Source organism: Augochlora pura, chromosome 11 (assembly GCF_028453695.1).
Source record: "Augochlora pura isolate Apur16 chromosome 11, APUR_v2.2.1, whole genome shotgun sequence".
NCBI lineage: Eukaryota > Metazoa > Arthropoda > Insecta > Hymenoptera > Halictidae > Augochlora > Augochlora pura.
Window position 1 is genome coordinate 10926480 of NC_135782.1, and position 19551 is coordinate 10946030.

Here is a 19551-nt window from a genome sequence, read left to right on the forward strand (position 1 = left end):
AACATATTTATATTGAATAAAAGACAATTATTTTTAATGGAAGACGAATGTTCCAATTACAAATAGTTTTCAATGAACGACAAATGTTATTAATATCGAGAATTGTGTAGTCCGTATAACAGAAATAAATTACGATAAAGAAAATGATATATTTTATTATCGTGAAGTATATTAATCTTGCAATTTAAATAGAATATAAATACTTCTTATCGACAGTAATAAAACAGTAAACAGACGACGGTGTTGTAACGTAAAGAACTATAATACGTGATAAAGTAGGAAATAATACGGCACTTTCGAAACTATTAATTTCTTCAGATGTTTAATTATCTTTGCGTACAGTTTATGTTACTTTACGACTCTTCTTATACCGTTAGGAGAGCAGAGTTGTCGTTCATTCATTTTTGTTGCATTCTACGATCTCTATGCAGAACTGTCGGCGCAAACGTGTGCGATGTTTGTGCAAAAAGAGAGTGCCATTCAGTAAGGGTCAATAGTTGGCATTGGTGAAAGCCGTTTTTTTATCCGACAGTAAATATTATTGCAGGAAGTTTATCAATTGTGAAATATTAAAACGCGACTGTCAATAAACTTTGGATAAATTTTCTATCAATGCAATGCAAGTGAAATCTCTATTGTATCCGAGATGAATTACTTCAAATATTGAATGTTCCATGTCTTTAGACAATAATTTACCGACGAACACGTTCGTTGCCGCGTCACCCATATCTGGGTGACACTAATTTCTGACCAATTTTGAAAATTTATTTTTATTGCAATCTATTCGAGCAAAATAAATTCGACTATGATCTTTCGAATGCGAAAGAGTTCTAACGTCATCCCCTATGATAAATGTGAAATTTTTAGTTTTATTTTAATTAATTAAATTACTTTAATTATGTGGGGGTTTTAGTGTCTAATTGTCGGCGACGAACGTGTTAATTATCGTACTATAATAATAGTAATAATAATGAACTTCCAGCGATAAGAGAACGCGTTCAGGCAACTGTTTCGTAACAGCAATCCCGTAAATGTTACAAACAACGGTTCTAAAGCGAACTTTCGATTACATCGAAAATTACTAGCCGAAGATGCAACAACGCTTCTTCGAGATGGTACGCGACGCGATAGGCGTAGACGCTGGAGCAATAAAACATAAATGGTGAACCTATATAATAGTAAACACAGACGAGATGTTAATCCATTTAGAGGCAGAAGTAATGTATCGTTTGGGTAACATGCCTGTTTCGCTTTCATTCATCGCGTGCTGTGTGAAAACGAACGAGTTATGTTACTAGGAGACGTGAGAACTTCTACTAACGTCAGGCTAATAACATGCTAAGGTATACTGTGATCTTCGTACCACACGCAACGATGGGAGATATTTAACATGTATTACCTCTGGAAATCACTTTAGCTCCGCAAGGTTCGATTATTCTTTCATTGCACTTTAATGCATCGGTTGATCAATAACATTTATAATGAAATCGTGTAATCAACCAAATTCGTGTAATTTTCTTGGAAAAGCGTTCATTTGACTCTTAGTACTCTGTTCTCTTACATTGGTTAACAATTACGGTGCTTTCAAAATCAGCAATTGTTATTTTATAAAATCTCTGACAATTTAGTGAAGTGTTTTTTTTAAATTATTTTTCTTATTAAACTGTATTAATACAGTTCTTCTTTCTTCTATTATTTGATATCTTTTCTTTGACATTGCCAACGAAACTTGTTCATGGCATTTTCAAAATTAACTATTTTTCTTTCATAATAAATTTCTCATTAACAAATTTTATCTAAACACTCATCGTTATCAACGTTCTGTGATTTTATATTTTCCTTAAAACGTTATTTACTATTTATCGAATAAATATTTATACTTATAGGATATTTTATTGTTTCCTTCATTGTTTACTTCTAAATAGCAACGAAAACTAGAAGGCTTTCACAAGAATTACTAATTTTGTTCAGAAATTATAAGATACAAGATCCAGATGCACATTTCGTTATTCCATTAATAATTTGAAAATCTTTAAAGTGATGTCATTATTCGAGTATGTATATTATGCATGTATAACAAAGATAGGTATGCATACTACGAGACAATGATAGCTTTTTGAAAAGTATTTAAAAACCTTTTATTGTTTCCAATTTGTATATTTTTAGCCTCAAATCAAATTATATACAGATTCTGTTTTCAATAATACGTCGAATAAATTCTTCAAACAAAATTATATACAAATAAATTCGCCGAATAAAATTTTAATTGAGTAACGTTGTTTAAAGCGTGCGTGATCCGGCTCGAAGGATCACTGTTTAGAGCGAAGGTTGATTTGTCGCTGGTTCGATGAACACGCTCTGATATTGAAAGTATTTTGCTTTATTTTAATAAACAATTAACGCTTATTTAAGGCGGGTTTCTATCATGTTTCGTTGTTGTACTTTCGAATTGACTTTGGATTGACTCTGGCGTCTTCGTAGCTGTCCGCGTTCCACGAAGACTCTTATCTCTACTTTTTCTTACGAGGCGAACACCTATCAGCTAATACGAAATTAGTTGCAAAAGACCAAGAACCCCCTTCGGAATATTGTTTCCGAAGGTCGATGCCTTGGGTTTCCCCCAAATTCGCTGGCTGCACAGGGTCGCTTGGCGTCCGTTAATTCCCACGGTGCACGGGGTTTATGATACGTCAAATGGCTATTGAGCACCGGGAGAAAGCCTAAGGGTTCGATGTCTCGTCTCGGGCTTGGCGTCTTTCTCCTGGTTTATGGTGCCAGATGATTAAAATACGTAAATTGCCAAAAAGGCTCCGCAGCTCAAAAATAACCGGAAGTCGCGTACGCGTCATAAACCCAATCGTTATAGAATCCTTAACAAATGTATCTAATAAATTCTTCAAATAAAATTTTATGCGACTAATGTATCGAATAAATTTTTCAAAAAAAATTGTATTAGAACAACACATCGACTAAATTTTGCAAATAAGTTTGTACTGGTTATTCGAACAACGTTCAGCTCCGGACGGCTTTGATCGGACAAGTTAATTGTTTCTCTATTCGTTCGTGATGATAAAACGCACCGCGAAGGTGTGGGTTAAACGTCGGATAAAATGGAAGCCACAAAGTGAAACGAAAGTAGCCGGCTACCAGTGTTGCAAAAGTCAAGTGCGCGGGAGACGCGCGGGTGTAATGGCGTAATGCCGGAACGTTTATGTTTGCCGAGTCCTCGGCTTCGGTCACGCGCGCGCGCCGTTTGTAACGAGGGCTAAGGGGAATTATAAGGTTTCGCAACAATTGTAATCAGCGCGAATTACAGCCGTTGGATAGCTGCGATGCCAGCGGCGAGTACACGACGGAGGAGTCCGACGGGGAGAGGCAGTCGGTCTCGTCGGAGGATCTGCAGAGCAGCGTCGCTACTTATCGGCGTTTCGAAGGTGCGCTGCTCGGTTGCACGTCGCAGTCGGTGTCGCAAGAGATCTTCGACGATCCGGATAAGACGCCGGTGAACGAGTCTCATCCGATGATGGTCGACTCCAGCACGCCGAAGGTGGTGATGCGTTCGAAACAGAAGGCGAACGGCCCCAGGCCGTGGAGCGTCTCCTGCATCTCGCAGATCGGGAACGCTTCCGGTTTGAACCAGACCAACGACTCCATATCGCAGTTCTCCATATCCGAAACGGCGCTCCATCAGCTGATCTCCACACCGCCGACCAAATCTGTGTCCCTAGATAACACGTGAGTAACTGCATATACGTTCTTTTGGACCCAGTTTTCTTTCTGGCCGAGCGTCGGCCATCTTCGAATCCGCTGAACTTGTTGATTGTCGATTGACATATTTACGAATCTGCTTCTTTCTGGGTTTTTCTTCAACTATGCATTTGTGATAATTTGCGAATTTTATGAACTTATGATGAATTTAATGAATTTAATGAATTATGATTTTTCACGGATTTTATGAATTTATGGTAAAAATAAATACTTATTTATTATTAATACACTATAATATAAAAGTTTTCCTTATATATTCATTTTACTAACTTGTCACATTTTCTAATTATTCTCTTATTTTTAAATTATAGGTACATAAAATTTGTAATATATTATTATTTTATTTACTCACTCTTTTACAGTACAGTGTTTTATTTTTTAGTATAATATTTGAGAGCAGTTTTAATTACAATTTCTTTTTTATTTGTCAAATGGGAGAGCAATGGAAAATTAATTAGAAACATAAAGTGGCAAGAAGTTTGTAAGAATTCAGAATATTGATGTGTTAGTTCAATATATTCAAATTGTTTAAGAGAGAAAACAAATTGCACGTGGCTACCCTTGGTACCGCATTTGATGCAAACAATTTTTACTTTGTATAAATACTTGGAGTGTAATTATTAGAAAGACATGCTACATTTGTTCCAGTCTATTAAAGTTTATTACTAGAACAAGTGAGTTTTTGTTAACGATTCGTAGTCTATATCAATATCTAATAATTTAAACTATTTCCTGGAAAGTGAAAATTCGGAAGTATGAATTAGCGTATGTTTGTATATTGCAACCATAACTAAATCGATTCACATTCTTGTGAATTAATTTTCTTATATTTTTCTTTTTAAACTTACCACTTAAATATCAAGATTAATTGTCTCATTGAACTTCTTGTTAACAATTAATAATTAAAACTGGTTGTTTGAAAATTAAAACTTAGATTAGAAAATAACAAAAATTTGTTGTTTAAAGATCGAACAGTTCAAACTTGGAATTTTATCAAATGGTTATGGAATATTTATTTGAATCATGAATTGTGAAGCAGTTATTTTTAACTTATCTTTAAACTGCTTACGTCTATCTTATTTATCAAATAATTCATAGCTTACCGCGTCGAAGTTATTCACGCGTTAATTAATGTTTGTTCTACAACTATGCTACATAGCAACTATGAATTTCTGGATTATTGTTTTAAATGTAGTCATCCGTTGCTATAAGTGCAAATATCGACTGTTGGAATTTTCTATTAGTACATGATTAAAAATTGCAATTTTATACGCATTCCTATCAGCATAACACAGCTTGGAATTACAAGATATCTTCCTCTTAATCTAATCAAACATTTTAAATTAACAAAGGAAGCATGTTCTCTTAATCACGATGACAACAATGTTTTACTGATCATCAATATTCCTTTACCAATTACATTCTTGTATCAGAAATATTTGGTAAATTTGCTTGGAACCCTTTCGAACGAATTGCGCTTTTGGTTAATTAAGCGGTTGTTTAGACTTCTATTTATATAGAAAAAATAATAATAGGTCAGAAGAAAAGTATTTCCCTCGAAAATTGTTGAAGAGATTGAAATGTTCCAGCTTTTTAAACGATGATAAATGTCTGTTACCTCGCAAGACACGTTTCTTGGTAGGTTTCAACATGTGCTCCACTTGCCCCTTTACAGACTTAAACGGTATTTGACCTTATTGTGCTAGACGTTGTGTATTAATACTAATTACTGGACTTGCAGATTTGTGTGCAAAATAAGAACTGCCTGCATAAATTGCAAGAAATGGAAACTGTATAGCACGTTTTCTCTTTCTTTAAACATTTTAATACATTAAAGATAATACATCGATATTTGCAATATTTTCTATTCTTCCTCTATTGCTTCAAGTTGCAACTATTCAATATTGTTATAACTGCATCGAAGCTGCAAACTTTGACAAATTATACTGTAGAAGCAATGGTTTCATAAATCGTTTCAAAGAACGAGAAAATAAATTCTGTTTATTACAATCTTTATTAACAGTGAAATAAATAATTAGTACATTTTGACCCGTATATTATTTTTCATTTGTTACTACTGAAAAATTAGAAGTCAACGAATATCTCCTTCATTGACTAAAAGATTCTTTATTCGAAGAATTTAGTGTAAATACTCTTAGTCCTTGTCAATTTATAGGTTTTTTGAAATTTAAAAAGACGCATATGCCATAAATGAATAAACATCCACACTATAATTATTACATAACAGTCTCGTCGCCTTTTTTGAAAAATTTCAAATAGACAATTAAAACGTCATAAAACTGAACTACCTTATTGCATCGTATTAAAAAAGGACAGAAATAACTTTTTAAACATTCTTAAATTTTGCATATCCTAATAAAATTAAGGAGATACTATAGATCAGCAAAAAAATGAAAAATAATTCTTCAAATATATAATTTTCTGTTCAAATTTTATTAAAATATCGCTTAAAACTTTAATTATCCTTTCGTCACGTTTCTTTTAAATAATTGAACGATTCTCGTTTAATTGTTTCAGCGAAACATTTTTCTTCAAAATCGCAACAAAATTCGAAATAATATCTATCTTTAATAACTTGAAACATTAATAGCGTTATAAATATATTTGGGCACAAAGTTGTATTAATTTTCCTTGACGATCACCTCGATTAAATTGAACATGCAGTTTGCTTGATAAAATAAAGGACATTTCAACTCCCTTTCCAGGAAAACTCTGTGGTAAAATATCGCTATCCTTCTATGGTGTCTACCATATATCAATCCGTTCGATTTTATTGATGCACGCGATTGAAACCGTATCACCGCAAATCCCTACTTTCTCTGAAACACTAGCTTTAGCCTTCTCTTGACCCTTTCGGTCTTGTATTTCTGATTATAGGGGATCACGCAAATCATTCAATAACTCAACATCCACGCTGCTGGAGGAATCGATCATTTGCCATGATGGCCGTGTGGTACGAAACAGCTCGTTGCGTCGGAAGAAAAGCAGGCTGCGCAAGAAGACCCTGGTAAGAACGTGTTCTCGCATGCAACCTTTTTGCAATCCAATGAATCAGCGAATCGCGTCCAAGCATATTTCACGTCCACCATTTTCGACCAGCACAGTACACCTAAGCTTGCTAATACACTTATTATCCTCTTCATTGTCGACGCTATCACGTACGAGAAATATCAATTCCATTGGAACTGACTCTCTTGATGCATTTGAAACGCGTTAAACGCTTTTAATTGGTCCGCGGGTGGTACAGGCTTGTTGACTCGTGGTTTTGATGACACATTTTGTCTGTAACATTCTTCATGAATTTTTCATGCTTTCTAATACGAATTTATATTCGTATTGTAAATCATTGAAAATTACTGGAAGTATAGTGTTCTGCTAGAACAGTGCAAGTTATTTAATCAACTACAAGCATAGTTGTGCTAATCGAATTACACTGTAATTTTATTACATCGTGTATCAATTTCATAGTAGTTCTCCTGCGTTGTAGGTGAATTACTATGCGTGTTATTTATTATAGGTGAATTATTTCTCCGTATCTTTCTCTGTTATTACTTGTGTGTTTATTATGTATTTTAAATCGACTTATTAATTGAAACATAGTTGCGGCCTCACTCCAATCACAACTATGAATTACATTGTAATTTATTTGAACGGAGATCGGAATTACAATGTGATTTAATTATACTGTGATTGAATTATTTTGTCAGTATAATTAATTGCGCAATTTTATTGCATAAATCACTGCTATAACTTAATACTTTTTCCATAATCAGATGTCAAATGGAATTACATGAAAAAGAATTCAAGTTTTAATGTAGACATAATTTCATTTTTAGAATATTTCTAAAAATACTGTCTAATTCTTGTTATAAATTTGAATTATAATAGCTTTGATAGAAATGAAAATTTCAGTATATTTCCAATACCACGTTCAGTATGAACAATAACAAAAATTAAACTCCATTTAAATGAATTTGACGAACACGAATTAGTTACTCAAAATTTACATCTTTCATAATATAAATAATTTTGTCGAAAACATGTGAAACGCCAGAATAAGAAATTAACATGTTGTTAACCTAATGAATAGTCCACCAAAAAATCTACGATAACTGGCTAGTAGTAGATAAAGTCCATCGAGCTTCTAAAATTATTTATCTGAACGACACAGTGTATATTCGCGTCGTATAATGTAAACGGGGTTCATGATAGACTAGGAACACAGCCGAGTCTATCATCGGCATGTTATTAACAGTGAATATTATGCTGAAACTTATCAGCATAGCATGATCAGGACTTATCACCCTATCCCTTTCTTCCATGAGAAGCGAGCAGGTTCGCGGAGGTATCTGCTTTCGGTACAATAGCGTGACGTGCTATGGGTTGGTATTTCGATAGGAGAAATCCGAGATATATCGAAAGTTGTGATATAGCGTTCCACCCCGTTGCAATTACCTGAGGCTCATTATATTTTAATAGTTAGGGTGGTCGGGTAGTTATTTCAGCCACTGATGTTGTTTTTAATTCCATTCTGGATAATAACTATTACCTGGAATATTGAAGGCATAACTTAAGCCTTCGAATTCGATTGGCAATTATGAGGCGATGCTGCCACCATTTTTTTTTTATTTTTGCACCATAAATTGCTACACTATTTTCGAAAACATTTTCGCGTTATTAAATTTTTCCGTATTCAAGAAATTGTTGGATAGTAGAATTCTACACTTTTATATGTATCTAGTAAAGGCAATTATATCAATGTTTGTAAAAATACTGTAGGTTGAATTAATTTAACTAATTTAATTCAGTTTAATTTATTTGAGAATTAAAATAATCTTGGGTGTAAGTGATTAGTAATTAACTCGGAATTTCTGCCGTCAATCGATATTATTTATTTCTGTAGTATTCTTTGGAGCAATATTGTTATAGGAATTTTTACTATGAATTTACTATTGAAGTAGTATAATAAATTTTCCCTACTTGTTCCTCTGCTTGTAAATAAAAGTGGTCAATTTGCAAAGAGAATATACGATTATTAAACAACTATAAGTAAAACAGATTCGTCGACAGGTATAAAAGCAACAAATAATCGTATTTCTGCTTCCCTAATTGTTAACTTTTGTGTACAAATTGGGGGACAATTTACTATATTGTACATTTGTACAATTGTACATTTACACTATCGAATTGTCACTTTCATACTATCACGATTACTTTGACAGGCGTTAGTATGCTAAATACTATCGTCGCATCGTTTACTATACTCTCTATCGTATTATTTAAGTATAATAAAACTACAGTAGATAATTGAAAAAACTATTAGACATGTCAAACTTGTATATTTGTCAGAAAAGTATAAAAAACGACGTAATTTAGTATGATCTAGTGAACAATGTAGAAGACAGAAAAACGCTGTCATTTCAACCACAATTCAATAATGTTTTACCAACGATATGCACAGATGACATCAACACGACTGAAAAAAAGTAGAATACGTGAGAGCAACAATAACACGATAGGACTATGCTATAAGAGCAATGTAGGCAACAAGAGATTCATTCATCAGGATTCATCTACATTGTGGGGACTAACAACACGATTGAACAATATGTTCAACAATATCGTCAAGCACGGTAGAAACTTTAGTAGAGCGATATCACGATATTTTATCAGAAATGTAAGTAAACCCCATTAACACGAAGAACATCAATTTAACATCATCATTTGTATAGAACGTTGAACTATAGTTCGTAATGTACTTCATGCATGCACCTGCTTTACTAATTATCGTACAAAATTCTCTAAAAAACAGATTGCGCAGCGATATCTGGTTGAATCGGATACATTTTACACTCGCGCATGTTTTTTTTTTGTTTTTGATAATACAGGGTCGCAAAAGCGAGTCGAGTTCGGAGGGCGTGAACGTGAACAATTCCGCCGGGAGCGACGGCAGCTCGTCGAACCAGCAGAGATCTGCCCGAAAGTTGAGCGGAAGTCGATCGATCCGCACGATCTCGCGGGATTGTCACGGCCGGTTGACGATGCTGGTGAAGTCCGGCTCGTTTTCGGGGTGCACCGCCCATCAGCAACTCTCGGCCGAGAGGACGATAGTCAGTGACCCGACGCCGCCGTTCAGGTTACCCTGCTGCAGTTCGGTGGCTTCCACGTCCGAAACCGAGGGCGAGGATCAGCGCAATTGCACGCGCGGCTGCTTCCCGTACAACGATAACCTGCTCGACACCGTTCTCAGCAACAAGGGGCTGCCCAATCATCAGCTGAACGTCGACAGCGACGTGGAGATGAACAGCCTAGGCAACAACTCGTTCTCCGATCAGGCTTGGGATAATTATCAGGTAAAGATGTGTACTGTCTCTCCGCAAGCGCGATGCGAGGAAACTCCTGAACACCGCCGGTTTATGAGAAAGTTCCACCAGCCTGTAATAGCTGATCCGATCCTCTAGACGCTGGACGATGCTAAACGTAATTACGGAACACACGACACTGTGCAACATCTCAGATTTGGCAGGCATCTAATCGTAGTCTCGGACGTTTCTTGTTAGTCGGAATCTTTGGAAATGAAATTGTCAGTTTTTAATTTTAAATTACGTGGAGAGGTTTCTAAACGTTACTCAGATATTTAAGCATAAATCTGGATTTGCTATTGAATTTTCAGTGATTATTGTTAAATATGTATTTGAGATTGTACTGGTGGTAAAGCTTAAAATATAAAGATATCTTTTCTTGGGGTCAGGGTGATAGTTTTTGAGATATTTAATGTCAGAATTTGTCTTTTTTTTACTGGGAGTACATTTGTAGTTGATTATTTGAAAATTATCTCTGAATTGAAATTAATAAAGTTAGCTTTATTATTTTCATAAACATTAGCTCATTTTATTATTAATTTTGTTTTAATTTTAAATTGTAGATGAAGTTCAATTTAATTAATAAATATATTTTTGAAGAAATAATATTATGAATGAAGGTGTGAATTATAAAATATATCTTTCTGATATTCACATTTTCATTGCGAGAATTATTATTTATGTATCTTTCGTGAAAAATTCTATGTATTTAACTAATAATTGATCTCATATTCTCCATTTTCAATGATAACTTTGCTGCAGTTTGAAATTTTCTGTATATAATCTCCTAATTTTTAGTAACTTTAAAATAATCAATCAAACGTGTATCTTTTCCAGAGTTAAAAGGAAACTTTGCCATTAAATATTTCAACAATTGAATCAAGAAGATGGAAATTTAATTTCCTTTTTTTGAAAAGACGAACTATGAATGCAGACATACATTGTACAATGTAAAATTTCATAATGTCCAAAATATGACAAACAAATTACCAAAATTAATTTTGTTATATTTGCATAACGTTATACATAAAAATAAACATGAAAATTTCAACACGAATTTTCTACTGCAATTTTCACATTAAATGCGTATATTTAGAATACTATAATATTAAAGGATCGAAAATAACGAAGAAACACTATTAACACGAGAACTATTAAACACTACAAATTTTCTTTCAAAAACCTGTTATACAATTTTTAACTATCCAATAGTTCTGGTGTTAACGACATTGTATCATCTTTATACTGTTAGTATCACATTTTTAATACCGTTTGTTGATCTGTTTAGGAAAAGTATATGAGCGAGCCATACAGCGAAGCGTTGGACGTAGAAACTGCTCGAAGATTGCTGGACTTTGGAGACGATTACCGAAACTTCCTCGATAGTCAGTCCGATTGTGCTTCCAGTATGAGCGCGGTTCCCGCTAGTTCTCCACTGCCTAGAAGTCGTATACATCATGTACGTTCCATTCTCTTCTTCTTTTTCGATCAAGTGTCCGTATTCTTTCTGTGACAGATAACACTAAACCTACGGAGCACTAAAAAACAAACATACGATGCTTCATAAAAATAATAAAAGTGATTTTGGTACAACCATCCGCCATTTTTATTATAGTCCATGCTCCACACAAGACATTTATTCGATTATTTTCTGTGAAAGTGTCTCTATAATCGTAACAATTTCCAAACAAATTTGCAACAATTTTCAAATAAATTTGCAACAATTCCAAGTAGGTTTAGTGTTAAATTTGCACACGATCATCTTCCTATTTTGTAGATAATTACACGTAGCGTATATTAACACATAATTCCCTGCTTATTTTGTGAATAATACAGATGGATGCATTATTAGCACACGGTGCATCCTTGTTTCGTACATACCATTAATATTTACATTGTGTCTCACAAAAGATTCCATTGTATCATGTTCGACAACGGTAACGTCCGCCACGCTTCAGTAAAAGCTGTGTTGTAACGGTATATAATTGTGTTAATGGCTTCCATTGGCTAGAATTATGTTCGCGTACAAATTTTTTTTATTCTCTCTTGCATAATTACACACGCATCGCCTTAGTTGTAGTTACTCCTTTGTGTTATGGTGCTTCACTTATATGGAAATAAAAATATCGATACAGCAATCGAACCAGAATGTAATTCCACTGCAGCAAATAAAGCTTTGATTGAAATGTGTGTGTGTTGACAAAAGGACGGTTAAACATTGATAATAAATTCTTTCTTACCTTGTAACCTGACACCGAGTTATTACCTTGTTACATGACCTTTTTAAACTAGTTCTTTCTTAGCATAATTTGTAGGAGTCGTATGTTGGGTTTATTTATTTATTTATTCTCTGTTTTATCTTCTTTCTCTACGATGAAAATATTGCTATTTTAAATGAGATTAATGATAGTAGATTCGAAGTAGTCAACTCCTCTTTGGTTGGATATATTTGCTAGTTGAATTTCTCCATCTCTTCTAAAGAGTTCTGCGAGGCGAACGCGTCTGTGCTCTGATCATCTCTTAACAAGGGTAAACGATGTAATTACGGGCAACGTCGTCACTGTACATGTTCCTTTGTAGTCGACTGCATTTAGCATGATTTGGAATTTGGACGACGCAGACAAATCACTCGTAGCTCTGAATTTTATATTTCTTTTTATAATATAGACATAGTAAAAATACTTCATGCAGAATATCACTAGCAAAATCGATAATATTATTATAAAAATGATTGTTCTCCTTTCTTAACATTCTTCAGTATTTTCCATAATTATTTCTACAATCTGTATGATTTAATACTGTAGCTCTTGGTTCTTCTACTTATTTTTCGTACATTTCATATTTAACATTCGATTTTTGAAAATTATTTATAACAGCATGACTGCAAAAGTTCATTTTATGCTATATTTAGGTTTGATGATTTATAAATGTATCGTATAACTGTGGGACTACCTTGTTTGCAGTAGATCAGTTCATTATCTTGATTTTAGAACACGGCAGATAAAAGTGGTAACCAGTTTTATGAGAGTACGTTTCTGATCAAATACAGCCTGAGCACCACTGCCATGACTCCACGAAAACATTAAATTCTCTGCTTGACTCCAATATCTTTCAATTAGTAGTACACAATGATCACTCTCTTACGATCTATTCGTAAATTCTCTTAAAGGCTTCATTTTTGGGTAGCTCGTTGCAATAAGAAATTCCTATTTTTAACAGTAAAGTGAAAAATTAAAAATAGACACAATTCTTTCTGTTAAATGTTTCAGTGATCCGACAATAAATAATTATAATATTCTGCTTAAAAATATTAGAGTACATGCAATTGTGGGTAGACACTGTTTGATAAAAACTCTGTACATGTTTTTGCAAATATGGAAAGTAACAGTTACCGCTATAAAATAATTGACAAACTTAATAACATTATTGATTGCTATTGTATCCAATTCTCTACGCTTTTCTACTTTCATGACTTAAAAACTGTAACATGATTCTTACAATAACTAAGTAAATTGTTTGAAAAAACCTATTCCACAATGCCTATTAGAACTACTTATGCATGAATGAATTTCTTATTAATTATTATTAATTCCGGATAAATTATAAGTAATAGTTCACAAGCGTCCTGTTATTTAGCATAGCTGCATGTTAATGCTAACTTTAAGATACATAAATTATTTATTGAAGGTATTATAAATGTGGTATTGAATGTGTTGCAGGAGAGCATTGACAGCTCAGAAGAGAGCGACAGCGATGTGGAGGACATCCGAAACGTGGTGGAGAAGTCACAATCACAATTGTCTCTTGCCGAAAATCTGTTTATAAGATCGAACACCGCGACAATGCCCGAGGACTGCGTACGTATATTGCCATCGATGTTTAGGCTATCTAACGGAATGCTGAAGAGAATTCGAGAGTTTGTGTGCAATTTATTCCAGCAAACCTTTTTACGTTTGCGCGACGTCATAAAATATATATTTCTGAACATAACGAACGCATCGCGCTTCTTTTGAGTTTTGCTACTATTTCTTTGGCTGCTGCTTTTAGCTTTTATTCTTAACTGTGTGATTGATGTCTCGACTGCATATGAACATTGAAATGTGTGCGTTGTTTCGAATGGCGTTTTTGTGCATTGTTTCGAATGACGTTTTTGTGCATTGTAATAATCCGATATATCTTTCTTTAATGTTGCTACTTTATTTAATATTATTTAATCTTTTCTATTGACTTGAAATGCTAACTTCTTTCCTACGTTTGAAAATAATTGTAAATATACGAGTGCTGTATGCGGACTTTACAAGGGAACAACTTGTATTTAGTACAAAGTAGACAAGGCTGATCTATGGATTTTGGACGAATATTTTTCCAGACTGGTTAATAGGATGAATATTGTAAAAAATAAATAAATATTATTTTAAGGAACCTGTTTATTCTAATACCAAAATTTTCAGTGATTATTCTTATTCTAGGACTTATTGATGAGAAGTATTATGAATTAATGAATAATACTTTATCGTTTGCGACAGCTTATTTACGTGCAATCAAAATTGTAAGTCAATTGATGGAGATTGTATTGTCCGTTGCTCAAAAGAGGCATAATTTTGCTTGAAGGGCAAAAAGGTATTCTGATCGCTTCGTCTGACCTACTCGCCCGTAGTTTTCACTTGTCTATGACCTCCCGAAACTCACTTCTATTAGTAAACAAGAGACTAAAAAACTAATCGACGCGAGGAGCAAGGACGGCGGTAGGTCGCTCCACCTAATCAATAATAATAATAGTCAAAAATTTTGAATTAAATCAAAATGAAAGAGACTTGGATGAAGCAGGTGACAGTCTACCTGTATTCCTTACCCTTTACCTCATTTAGTTTATGCAGAGTGTTTCATTTTATTTATTTTATGTCCTTATTTTGTCTTTATTTTTATTATCTTCTATTCTTAACATTAACGTAGGCGTAAAATATCGGTAAAATTCCTATACTCGAATACTATATTAAAAGTTGATTATAAAATTGATTATAAATTGGTTATCAAGTAAACTGTTTATTGGCCACTTATACTTCATAAATATTGAACACTTATTTAAGATGTGTACGATGAGAATGTAAAAAATTGTACAATACAAAGCAAATACAAAATATGCGTGTATAGCACAACACATTTTCTGCATAATGCAATGGAAAGTTAATCAGATACTAATCAGTAGTTACATATAATTATGTATGAATAAGTTCAACGCTATTGCATGTTTTAAATTGTATTTACTCTCTCTCCATTATTTTACGCTTCCTGACTACTTTTCGCTCGTTGTCTTGTAAATACTACGTAATAATAATGTAAAATAATGCATAAATAATGTAGCTGAAGTCAAGCGGTATTGTTTGTTTAGAATCGGCTAGGCTCGAACTTTTCTGCTAATAAGGAAAAAGCGTTTACGCTACTTCTACGAAAGTGTTGTTACCATGGGTGGTTTTGCGGCAATCGTCTTACACTTTTTTGAGCGCTTTCTTTTGAGCAACGGGCACTACTTAATGTTAGAGAAGAGAATATACTACAACGATAATATTATGTTCCAACGATGATCTTTACGTGTGAATGATAATTACGCCATACATCGTAAACTATTTACATTTCACCGCAGAAGTATGCTTTTGACAAATTGCGTGTAAGAACCTCTGCTTGCATGTTTACTGCTGCTTCTGCCTTTATTCTGTTTTCGCAACGCGTCACGCCGTGACACTGTCGCCAAATCACAGAGATAAACACACCAGTTGGTGTTTAGATCACGAGCTTGCTACGTCGACGTTTTCGTATAGCTCTTGCCAAGGTATGTTCATTATACAAATTCAACTTTTCTGCATGCTTGGGGGTGGAGGATGTGCTTGTTGTGTCTCTCGATTGTTCGTGTAATGTAATTTTATAGTAACAACTCGATAATACTGCAGGATTTTGCCGTGTCTGAAATTAGTTACTTTTTAATTAGTTGCATGTTATCCCTTGTATGATATTGAATAAGTTAAAGTAGCTAGGTAATTAATTAATCTTTGATAGAAAATCAAAATTTGAATGCAAAGAACTTGATTTTTTAATGATTATTTTTCAGTGACATTAATATGACATAATAATTTATTGATGAAGTCTTTTGTATTTGTATATTTAGATAATTAAAAAAGACGACTTGATATATCATTCACTGCAAAAATACTGAATAAATTTTGCTTATAATATTCTCTAAAATTGCTTAATAACGATAATGTTTATTTACAAATAAGTTGTTAAGCTTCAAGGCTTATTTTATCTGTTTCAATTTTTGATTGGTTTATTAAAACAGTATATTGTTTAAATAATTGTTTCTACTACAGATTGATAAAAAAAAATTCATTTTTCCTTTATGATACTTGTAATTAGATCTGAGTAAATATAAACATTTCGCGTCGTTGGAAAACTATGCAACAGAGAATTAAACAAGATGTAACTCTACAATTCTTAAAATTGTTAAGAAGTGAGCGAAAACTTTTCGAACGTAGTCACTCTACTAATATAGTTTAATAATAAATAACTGTTATAATTTTGAAAATGTATCGGTCACGTGGATTACAAAACTGACTTGTCCTTTTGTGTTTTAGACCGAAGTTGAGTACGCGTGCAGAGAAAATCAGAGATGTCTACACGCTCTAATGGAATCGATGTGCAATTCGTTCCGAAGTGAAAAATACGGGAAACAAATTCGTGGTGAGTACAAGAATCAAAATGACCGTCGATCACTATCTATATCGCTGTCGTACATGACCGCTGTATTGGTCACTGCACTGAGCGGGCTCGTATTCCTGCTTCTCTCTTAATTTACAAAAATCCAAGCCATTTCGACACCGTCTTGAACAATCCCATGAAGGGAGCGCAATCTAAACGGATCCATTCCGAGAATCAATTCTCCACTAATGCGAACTTTAATTTCACTTATTCGATCGCAGTTTTGAACGCACCTCATAAATTTCTCACGTCTATAAAAAAAAATAGCGTCTTCAAAATCTGTGACATTATATTTTATACGCTCAACAGACCACAGATTCTGTTAGCTGCATGTTAATTTGTTAACCGGGTCGCCTGTATTCACCCCGTTTTTCTTAACCAATCTTCGAATTTCTTGCTAATTGTAACTGTATTCATTGTTTCTTTATTTTATGTAACATAAAGTAATATTAATCATCTTATACAAATTACAATTAATCATTCGACATCGACTGTTTTAAAATTATCAATTGTTTCTAAAGATATACGGAATCGTTCAGAAACGATTCGACTCGAGCATAGAATAATTGACGAATTTGGGAAATGGTTAAAAAAAATTTGGTCTTCGCTATATCACCCGGTTAACAAGTTCACTAATTTGTACATTCGGAGAGCATTAACGATGAAGAATAACAAACGGGAAATTCGTCCGATTCATTCATAAATCCTCAAGATCGACAATAACTAATTTTTGTACATAATTATTCGCGTTAACTTTCGAAGACTGATACGTCGAGTATTAGCGTATGAATTATGCATTTATATTTGCATAACCTTGTACACGATAAATATTCGTAAGAGTGGTATAATTGGAGTGGTATAAATAGTGTCCTTTTTTTTTTACCTTTTTTATGTGGTGTAGTTTGTAACAATCAACAATTATTTAATATTGAAATTCCGACGCTTACGTACGCCGTACTAGAATGATTAAAATTGAATACACGCATTCGGTACCCGGAGGAGTTCGAGTGTTTGTTAAATGGTTATAGCTTGCGCATAATAAATATACACGTAAGTGCATGCTGAGATTCGCCTGTATCAATTTATTGATCATTTGCATGCTGCGTAATGAATTTCTTTTGCATATGAAAACGTTTACCCGAACTTTCTCTCTCTCTCTCTCTCTCTCTCTCTCTCTCTCTTTATCTCTATCTATCTACCTATCTACCTTTTGACAAAATGTTAAACGGCTTTGATGCAATTTAACAATAATGTGATGTGTCAAATTGATTCCGAAGTGATTGAAAGCTAAAACGTTTTGGACAGTGTTAAGCAACGATCGCTATTCTCTTCGGAAAGAATGCAACGACTCGGAAAAATTTCGCGTTAGTGAAGTGAAAACGTATGTACATCCTCCGTATACTAAGGTTTACACGATATTAATATCTATTTTTTTATCGGCAGACGTTTATATATATGATTTTATATAGACGTATATTATTTTAATTAATATCATCCTTGTTAACTTTGCTTTATTGCAACGAACATGGTTGCGATTGTAATAGACCTTTAGAATATTTTCATTTTTAGTTGACATTTGTACACGTTCATTGTAATTATTATATAATAAATACTGCTTTGTTGTGGCTTCGTACTAATTATTCTCTTGTTTCTGTTTTTTTGTTACCTATTTAGAAAGTATTATCGTTTAGTTTCGATATTGTTATTGCTCGACCGATTCTCGTAGCATTTCAGCGTATACTCGAGTTTGTTAATGTCGATTCAAGTTTAATAACGAATTTAACACTTTTATTTCAATAAGATCTTGCGAATGCGACTGTCGTATTTATTATTTGTATGGCGGTTGTAATAAAAATCGATTCTCGTTTACGCTCGAATGCTATCTTATTTATATTTCGACCCGAACTTCAACGGCTCCGTTGCAACATTTGCCATGAATGCAGCATGATAGTTTTACAAAGTTGTTAGCTATGCACACCGAATTTATCTACCTGATTTCTATAGCAAGTAGACATTGACTGACACGTGAGCACGCAATACAATTAGTTCTGCTAAAAACTGAATTTTTTCGTACGCCTAATTGGAAACCGCATGAAATGTATTGAGATCACTCAGTCCGGTAAAGCTGAACATTATTTCAATCTAAAGTGTTACAGTAACAATCTTTTATACGATTTTATAATTTATAACGATAATGATAACAAACAGACATACTTGTAAAATTTTTTACATAAAAAATTTAACATAATTGCAGCAAATAAACGAGGACATAATAAACGGAAGAACAAACAATATAAAAAATAAATAAATAATAAATAGTACATTTTTACTAAATAAATGATTATACAAGTAGATGTTGTAAGAACATAAACAAAATGAAACGTAAGCTGCTATAAAACCTCAAATATTATTTTGTTACTACTGTCTTTTCATTAATTGTCACAAATATTATTTTGTGATTTAAACTAAATAAAAGTTGATATAAATACAAAATAAATATAAAATAATTTCTATGTTACTGTATTATTTATAATAAGCTGCTTTTACTGAGTCGATATACGTAGGTTGTAATTCCAGGGACGTGAACAATAGCTTTGTTAAATCAAACAATGTTCATTAAAGTGTAAGAGGGATTAACTTTTATCTTCAA

At 33.4% G+C, this 19551-nt stretch overlaps 1 protein-coding gene across 1 annotated transcript in view; it reads left to right on the forward strand.

Moving 5' to 3' along the window:
• The window catches only part of LOC144477162 (klarsicht protein-like), a 126081-nt gene that overhangs the window by 25300 nt on the left and 81230 nt on the right, over positions 1 to 19551 (forward strand). Inside the window, exons 5-10 of the mRNA XM_078194650.1 lie at positions 3305 to 3735; positions 6667 to 6796; positions 9678 to 10142; positions 11440 to 11610; positions 13871 to 14008; positions 16778 to 16883. Coding sequence (XP_078050776.1) covers positions 3305 to 3735; positions 6667 to 6796; positions 9678 to 10142; positions 11440 to 11610; positions 13871 to 14008; positions 16778 to 16883 — 1441 coding nt within the window. The remainder of the gene's footprint in view (positions 1 to 3304; positions 3736 to 6666; positions 6797 to 9677; positions 10143 to 11439; positions 11611 to 13870; positions 14009 to 16777; positions 16884 to 19551) is intronic.